General features: G+C 36.3%; 1 protein-coding gene across 2 annotated transcripts in view; it reads left to right on the top strand.

Annotated features, from left to right (window-relative positions):
- The first annotated feature begins 28 nt into the window (after nt 1-28).
- tdrd12 (tudor domain containing 12) overlaps nt 29-9,332 on the top strand; it is a 25,855-nt gene continuing 16,551 nt past the window's right edge. The window contains exons 1-12 of one of the 2 annotated variants that reach the window (XM_087312607.1): nt 29-68; nt 1,280-1,319; nt 1,757-1,921; nt 2,321-2,457; nt 2,576-2,695; nt 2,774-2,829; nt 4,165-4,250; nt 4,332-4,545; nt 6,444-6,544; nt 6,668-6,741; nt 6,922-6,967; nt 8,496-8,554. In XM_087312607.1, coding sequence (XP_087168733.1) covers nt 1,296-1,319; nt 1,757-1,921; nt 2,321-2,457; nt 2,576-2,695; nt 2,774-2,829; nt 4,165-4,250; nt 4,332-4,545; nt 6,444-6,544; nt 6,668-6,741; nt 6,922-6,967; nt 8,496-8,554 — 1,082 coding nt within the window. In that variant the 5' untranslated portion in view covers nt 29-68; nt 1,280-1,295. Of the gene's footprint in view, nt 553-1,279; nt 1,320-1,756; nt 1,922-2,320; nt 2,458-2,575; nt 2,696-2,773; nt 2,830-4,164; nt 4,251-4,331; nt 4,546-6,443; nt 6,545-6,667; nt 6,742-6,921; nt 6,968-8,495; nt 8,555-9,332 lie in introns of both variants that reach the window. The other variant, XM_087312608.1, reaches the window with a different exon arrangement.

Here is a 9,332-nt window from a genome sequence, read left to right as displayed (position 1 = left end):
ATCCATCGCGTGACGTCATCAGCGGCCTGAACGAGCAGCTCTTCTCCAGTCAGACGGACGCGCGCGCGGTAAGTGTTTGTCGAATTTAACGCATGAACGAAGATTATTTTTGCACTTCGCACGATTTATTTGCTTGATATATCTCCTGTGTAACGATTTATAACTGTACCGGTCGTTAAAAGCGGTAAAGTTGACGTTTCTCTGTTGTCTTTCACGTTCTACTATATCTACTGCGCATGTGCTGCTTTTGATAACGCGCGAATCTTCCTTAATTATAGATGGAGAAATACTGTATTCATTATTATACAGAAGCTATAAGACTGATGAAGCACTATTCCTACCTTTCAAGGTTATATTACATCGTTTACTTCAGTATAAGACATCGAAAATGAAATCAACCGAATAACTGAACGAGTCATTGAATCACTGGTTCAACCGATTCGTTCAAAAAGAATCACTCGCGATTGAGGAGTGAAGTCGGCGTGTCGTCGGTCATGTTGTGGGTTTTCCTGGACGCCAGACAAAAACATGTGATATAATATTCCGTAAAATGTAGGTAACTTAATATTAACTTGGTTTATATACCGTTAAATGTTGTTTATCATGTCACCTTATGACTTTCTTAGGAACAACGCTGTTTGCTAACGTCAACATTCATAGATATTTATAAGGTCAACATTGTTAACGTTAGTTCACAAGATTTCTTTCATGCTAATTTCTCATTATTGCTCAGTTTTAGTTGGTTTTATTTGTTTAACTAACAACTGAATTCATTTAAAGTTCTCTTTATTTGTTGTGTAACATATAAACAGACGCTTCTTCAACTCTGCAGGTCAGATATCTACAGTAAGTTAATAAGTTAGCTGAGTGCGTTAATTAGGTAATGAAGAAAACTAACTTGCTGGAATCTATTAAACATGCTGTATGAATTGAGAACAATACACAAACTATTCAGAAAAGTGTCTGAACCATTACCTACTGATAAAGAGAAAGGTCATGTCATTTAATAATGAATACACGACTGGACTTTAATGCAGATAGTCTTGTGTAAAAGTAAATGCACCCAAACGTTTCTTATGATTGCCTGTCATTTTTTTTCTAAGTTATTGGACGGTCTAATAGTTCTCTCATGAAAACATTTTTCAAGTAATGCTATTATTTCACACCACTGTGCTCCAGTTCTGCTCCATAAGCTTCCATTATATTTGTTATGTTGATTTTTAAGTGAAGTATGAGCTTTATAATGCGTTTTGTCATCTTATTTTTCACCCTTTTGCAGATTTTAGAAATTGGAGATGCTGGAAATACAAATAATCAAGGTAGAGCACAACATACTGCAGTTTTGTAATGTATGGGGTTCCTACAGATGTTGTAGTGTATATTGTTTGTTTACATGGTAAACATTTATATCACATGGTTTATTTTAGGCAATTTTAATGTGATTTTGCATAATCCTTTATATAATATAAACTTTTACATTGACATATTTGAAGAACATGTTTATTTATCTAATGCAAGTTAAATAAATTGATAGATGCGTATATATTTTTTTGTATTTTATATATGTTTTATTTTATATATATATATATAAACAATATTCATATACAGCGAATACAAACACGATATCCAAATACAAATTTGGATGTGATAAATAGTTTGGCAGCACTTGTAATAAGTAATAATCCAATAGAGGTTTCAGTGTGATCATGGCTCTGGTGTTTTATGACGGAGGAATTGAATGTTTTCCGTGTTTCAGATCGAGGACCCGGGCTGTCTGTGGGCTCGAGTTCTGAAGGGTCCAGGCCTGCAGGTGGTCAGTCCAGAGGAATACGAGAACCTGAAGGTCAGAATGAACCTTTTCTATCATGAGGTCGACCTGGATGTTCAGAAACTGAAGCCTTCGGAGCTGAAAGAGGGACTGGTATGTCATATATGTACAACAACCTCATGTCTGTGTGCTTGTTGCAGTGCGTAATGCAGCGGTTTAGGAAAGCAAATTTTAAAAAGATCTAACTACATTAAAAATAGTTGCCGGTTAAAAATATGTATAAAGAAAAATAGCATTTCTCCAGGGATATGTTATATCAGAAGAAATATCGTTATTCCGCAACAATATCGCTTGTTTTCCCAGTATCGTGCTACTTGCGCATTGCAGGTTAAGATGGATGGGTAGCAAAATTGTTGTTTTAATAGGTGTGTGTGTGTGTGTGTGTGTGTGTGTGTGTGTGTGTGTGTGTGTGTGTGTGTGTGTGTGTGTGTGTGTGTGTGTGTGTGTGTGTGTGTGTGTGTGTGTGTGTGTGTGTGTGTGTGTGTTCTGCAGGTGTGTGTGGTGTTCAGCGTGGCCCTGAAAAGCTGGTGTCGAGCTGTGGTTGAGTCCGTCCTGCAGGGGGCGCTGGACACTCAGGCCTGGTGTCTGTTAGTGGACTATGGAGACCGCATCATTGTCAGGGAGGACGAGTATGTTTCCGCACTAACGTTTGAAATTTCACTCGCATGTAAAGATTTATAGCAGTATTATTGTGCATTATATGATCTGGCGCACCCCTGCTCCTCATTCTTGTGTGTGTTTTGTCAGCGTCAGGACTCCGCTTGAGAAGTTCCTGCTGCTTCCCTTCCGTGTGCGGCGCTTCAGGCTGGCCGCCGTTCGTCCTATGACACTGCAGGTGCCGCTCTCTGAGGACACGGCCGAGCTGGTGTACGTCCCAAGCTGCAGAAACACTCTCTCTTGATCCGAATCTCTGTTCATCTGACGCTCTGTTTGTGTCTGTCTCAGGCCGTCTGCATCGTGGGACAGCTCCGCCACTAAATACCTGCTCAACCTGCTGCAAGGTAAACACCTGCTCGCATTATAGAGGTGGCGTTTGGTCAGGCTGAGCTATATTTTATCTAATATTTAAGCACCAAGTGTTTTAAGATTATATCTTGAAAAGTAGATAATCTGTTAAGCTCCCTATTGCAAGTGTCTGGTGTTCCTAGAGTGTGAATGTGAAGGCAGACTATGTCCCCGTTCATCTAGAACTTCACATCTATAATCCTCTTAGTCTATGCTGACATGATCTTCAGCAGCTCAAACACTCTAATGGCTAATGGACAGACGGCTGCTTCTCACTCAGGGCTGCTGGACATGCTAATGAGATGGAGACATGGGCACTAGTGGGTGGGGCTTTCCCCCTAAAGTCTGATTATAACAAACCCAATTCATGTTCACCGTTATGCTGTTCACACCAGATGCGGAACGCGTGGATAAATCGCGCTATTTGCGCGTAAATAGTCGTGTGAATATTTGAGTTTTCTCGCTTCATTCGCGCGTCATACCCCGCTTCATTCGCGTGTCAAATTTACTTCAGAAGAAAATAAGTGTTTTTATGTGCTTTATGATGACTGAAAAACAGCATCGATGCGTTTAGGGTCGTGTCTGAGTCCACTACATCCTTTCAGAGGTGCATCCAGCTGTGTAAGCTCATAAGCTCCTCCAGAAACTGAACCTGGATGACGGAGGCTTTTAGCGGTGCTTCTGACTGAGCCAAGCCGAGTTTGATGAACTGTCGGTGAAGGCTGGAGGATTTCCCTCGGAACACAGACAACAGGTTCTACGTCACAATCACGCCCCCACAAGAGCAAGCTTCTGATTGGTTAACGCGGCGTGAATGTCCGCTAAAGTGCAGATTTTCGAACTCGAGATTTGCGCGAGATTTACGCTCGTAAAGCACGTCAAACGCTCAATTCGCCCCGCGCCATTCGCGCAATTTGCGTCATTCACGCGTGTCGCGCCACAGGATGTCAATTCGCGCGTTTGCATTGAGTTAACATGTAAATCACTCGCGCTTGACGCTTTCCGCGTCTGGTGTGAACGCAGCATGAGAGGCTGCTGTAGATATTCACACACTGCTGACACACAACTGCATGTTTAAACCCCACATTAAAGTCTTTTCTGCATAATAAGTCCCCTTTATGTAACTTTGTAAACCAAGTAGGCCTATTAATAAGTCAAAAATCCGACTGTTGGTTAGCATAACATGAACATTCCTAAATCTGGCATGATATTGCAAATATATTTGATAATATTGATGTGTGTGTGTGTGTGTGTGTGTGTGTGTGTCTGTGTGTGTGTGTGTGTGTGTGTGTGTGTCTGTGTGTGTGTGTGTGTGTGTGTGTGTGTTTCAGTGTCGACTCTGGTTGAAGCCGTTCTCTGTGAAACACAAGACGACTGCTCCGCCATCGAGCTCTACCTGACCATCAATAATACCAAGGTAAAACATCCGTGTTCAAGCCCAGAGCGCTGGTTTTTGGAGCAATCCCATCTAAGAGCTGATCTGCTTGGGGTTTTGCAGATCTGTGTGAACCATGAGCTGGTGGCCAAGAAGTTTGCGTGTTTCGTGAGCGATGCGGATGGCAGCAGAAGCACAGATCGGGCTCCGGTCAGTCTGGCGTGGGATATTTACTCCAGTCCTCATCAGCTGCTGGAGATGAAGGGCTGCTGCCCGCTCAGAGCTCCGCCCCCGGACACGCCCACCAGAAAGCAGCGCACAGACCACACACACACAGGTCAAGCTGGATGTCAAGAGCTCACTCACGACACTTCTGTTTAAACATATTCACACTTTTATTTAACATTTTTATAATTTTTTTATTAGTGCTGAGCAAAAGTTAAAGGTGCAGGCATGTAGGCATTACCTATCGTAATTATCGGCCCCAATTTTTAATTGAACAAACTTTTTTTTTTTTTGTCATTTGTCATACCCAGAATATAAAACTGCATATGAATACATTTAGATCATTCATTTTCCTTCGCTTAGTCCCTTATTCATCAGAGGTGGCCACAGCGGAATGAACCGCCAATCATTCCAGCATATGTTTTACACAGCAAATGCCCTTCCAGCTGCAACCCAGTACTGAGAAACACTCATACATACCCATTCACACACACCTAACATGAACAAAAGCTGTAATAAGTGTATTATTCATTGTTCATGTTAGTAAATGCATTCACTAAAATTAATACAATATTGAAAAGTGTTACCCAAAATTGTTTTGAACATTTTTATTTTTATGTATGTGTATGTATCACATGTACATAATAAATATATAACACACACACGCGCACACAAATGTTGTCAAAACAGTTTTATTCTGGATGTGATTAATAACGAGGACTGCCCTGGTTGGGTCAGTTGATGGTTCTGTGTGGAGTTTGCATGTTCTCCCCTTAATGGCGTGTGTTTCCCCCACAGTCCAAACACATAGGGGGGAACTGGGTAGGTGAAATTGTCCGTAGTGTATGTATGCGTGTGAGATGTTTCCAAGTGTTGGGTTGCCACTGGAAGGGCATCCGCTGTGTAAAACATATGCTGGATAAATGGTGGTTCATTCTGCTGTTTCGACCCCAGATTAATAAAGGGACTAAGCCGAAAAAAAGATGAATGAATGAATACTAACGATTAACCTTTGCCCAGCACAAAAATTTTGGTAAATTATGTTTTGTGTGTGTTTGTGTTCATTGATATGTATAAAGATGCAGATATGCTTTGTCAAATGAACTTAATTTAATCTGTGGATACCTTTTTTTTTTTTTTTTTTTTTTTAAATGATTTATACATTTATTCCCACGTTTTTTTGTGTGTGGGTAGTGAAGAATTAGTTTGCATAAAAAAATTATTTAAAAAAAAAAAAAGTTGTTTTGAAATTTTATTTTATTTTTTGAAACTTAAAAAATATGCATTTTTTAAATCATGTTTTTTATTATGTATTGAAGAGCTAATTTGCATAAAAATTATAATAATGAATAAAGATATATTTGTTTTTGCTAGAGCTAATTTACCAAAACACAACTTTTTAGTGTATTTTTTAGTATTCAAAAACTAGTTTTTAAAAAATATTGCATTAATCTGTTTATTTGCAATAAAAACATGATTTATATACAAAACTTAAAGATAATATATAAAGATTTATAAAGAAATTGTTATGTTTATGTAAATTAGCTTGAGTTCATTTACCTAAGCAACCTTTTTAATTGTTCATTTTCATAGATAGTTTTTTTATTATGCATTGAGTTAATTAGCATTATAATAAGATGATTTTTAAAAAAATAATAAAGATGGAGTTGTTTTTGTAAATCTTGAAGGTTTTATTTTCAGATATATATTCTTTTTATATACTGATGAGTACATTTGCATTAAAAATATTTATAAAAAAAGAAATATGGAATTAATATCTAAATATTTACAAAATTAAATGCGCTAAACTAAATGAGATGAATATAAAAAAACAAATTAATGACATGACCAAATGTGATATACTATTAACAATATTTGAGTGTTATTTTTAATAAATAAGTAACAATGTCAATAAATGTCAATAATTGATCATAACACATTAATATTTGCAGAAAAGAAAGATTGGTAATAATACACAGTCACATATAAAATGTTGAGTTTGTCTTTCAGAAGCAGAGCAGCAGAAAGCAGAAGCAGCAGAGGAAATACACACACCGTCTGTGGGGAAACCTCAAGTGCAGAAGCTGCGCCGTAATCCTGGAACATATACTGTACGTGTGTTTATATTCTGTGTGTGTGTGTGTGTATACTGTGGCCGTCTGTGTGTTTATTTATTTATTATTTGTGTGTTTATATACTGTGTGTGTAATGTTCTTGTCTGTGGTCTTTCTCAGATCGGCAGAGGATGGAGGATCCGAGCTGAAGCCACTGACCTCTTCACTGCTCAGATTCACCACAGTAAATCACAGTAAGAGCTCATCACATGTCTGCCCTTCATTCTAATGCCAGACTTATTGAAAATCATTTGATAATGATATAATTAACTGGCCAGCATGATGTTTTATACTAAAAATCAACATATATATATATATATATATATATATATATAGACGGTTTAGTAACTAGTAAATTGTGTTTCCTTTAACAGGTACATGAAGTTTACCACACTTTTACAGCCAAAGCAGATTCCTGAAGTAAGCTCAAATTTGGGTTTATAAATAAAGGATTTAATACAGGGGTGTGCAAACTCGGTCATGGAGTGGTCTCCAACTTGCTTCAGTACACCTGCCTGGAAGCTTCTAGTATATCTAATACAAGCTTGATTAGCTGATTCATGTGTGTTTAATTAGGGTTGGAGTTAAACTCTCCAGGACATCGACTCTCCAGGTCGAGTTGGGACATCCCTGATTTAATGAGTAAAAGTAATAAGGAAGAAAACAGTAGTTATTAGTGACAACATTAATGCACTATTGATAAAACCATATAAGAATCCATACCATTGTGCAATTTTTGCTTATTATTCTTATTATGATTATTATTCTTATTGTTAATATTAATAATTATTTATTACTATATTAGTAGTAGTAATAGGACAATATTGTTATTTCATAATCTTCAATAGACCTAATTAAGTGCTGCGATTTTAACATCAGTCTCTTATATTGCTTAAACTCAATTATCAGGATGGATTCTGATTGGCTGTTGGTGATTTTAACATGCATCAGCTGAAAATATTATTTTTAAAGTGAATTTTTTTTGTGTGTGTGTGAAAATGTGGTTTTGTGTCTTGAAAAGGCTCCTGAATGCATTTTACATTACAATTATATCAAATTTATTTATTGTTATGGTATTGGTTGCATGTTATGCTTGGTGGAAATCACCCTAATTTGGGTGGTGTGTGATTTATTTATCATCTATAATCTGGTAAATGTTGTTTTAGCCTCCAAACTGTTTTTTAACAACGCATAATTGAATGCCAATCCTCAGTGCCCAGATCTAAACTCGGACTCATTTTTGGTTGTTAAATTACATAAAATATGTATTTTACAAAACTTGACAGAAAATCAAAGCCAAATATCAACAAATTATTGAACAAATTATTGTCCAAATTTGAAGTTGATATGTAAACAAATGAGCTTTCGGTAAGATTTAGTTTGGCCACAATACCAAACATGACATCCGGTTTCCGTAGATCACCATACAAGAACGACCCCTATGTTTTGCAGAATATGAACCATATTTTTTCCTTCTGTTGAGGGTATTTGTAAAGAAGGCATACTATTCTAAAGTAGTATGTGCAATTTGGTGAAATTTTATTAGATTTTAGCCTCTAAAAACATCTAAATATTGTTTACTTGTGGATTGCTGTAGCAAAGTAATGTTTACTACTCTGAGCATACTTGTATACTAAATGAATAAACAACTGTTGCTCAGTAATATCTATCAAAACTCACCAGATGTGGAAACTTAACATTTTAAGCTTTCAAATGATGTATAGCTTGTCATGAAGACTTTGTTTAAACTACAATATTATATTAAGTATTTAATGCACCCACGGGTGGTTTGGTGACAGTAAATGTCTATTACTCTTCCTGTGTAATGATAAACAGTAATAAAATATGTATTCAGAACTTTGTTGAGATTATAGTAAGATTTAAGTGCAAAACAAAATGTAAACCTAAGCATAATAATCTTTTTTAAATGAATTTTTAATATTTTCAGTCTGTGGAAGAGAAGCAGAGCAGCCCTGGTCAAACCGATGACAACAGCGAGGGTTCACGGTGAGACTGAACACACCTGGTTTATTTTGACAATATATTCGTGTTTGTGTCTGTGCGTGTGTTCGGGATGCTGCAATACTCAATACAACATTGAACATTCGGTACAATCTCCATGGTCGCTTTTTGGTTTTAATAAAATAAATAAATAAATATATATATATATATATATATATATATATATTGCATTTTTCTCATTTTTAAAATTACTCTCTGAACTGGCTCTGTGCATGTTAGAATGTCCATGCACCGAAACATTTATAGTATTATATAACTTTGAAACTAAAACATTATTATAGTTTTGCATTGTTTAGTTTTTATTTCAATGCTATTTTTTAATTTTCTCTACATTTCAGTTTAGCTTGTTTTAGTAATGGTTTTGTTAGTTTTGCTTAAGTTTTTAATTTGAGAACACGTTTCTATTTAGTTTTTATATATTTGGCTTTAGTAATTCTCATTTGTCATTGTTAACAGAACATGTGCAGTGTTTGCAGAGCTTATATTAACCCCTGTGCAGACCTCGTAGTAATTAAAAAATATAATTGTTTTTACAGACACTGAATGATATACAGTTAAACACATCTAGTTGACTTTTTGGCAGATGGAGAATAAGATAGAGCATGTTTTATGTTTATATAGAGAATACTGTTTGTATTGAAGCATGTTTTGAAAAAGCACAACCTCAAGCAATCACTCAATTCTGCCACTGACCGAGTGCTTTTTTAATTGTAAAAATGATACAACTTGTGTGAAATGTTCTTTTGTGTGCTTTAATCTTAAT

Source organism: Danio rerio, chromosome 25, assembly GCF_052040795.2.
Source record: "Danio rerio strain M-AB ecotype USA chromosome 25, GRCz13ab, whole genome shotgun sequence".
NCBI lineage: Eukaryota > Metazoa > Chordata > Actinopteri > Cypriniformes > Danionidae > Danio > Danio rerio.
Note: the sequence above shows the minus strand (reverse complement) of the source record. Positions and strands in the feature narration are given on the sequence as shown.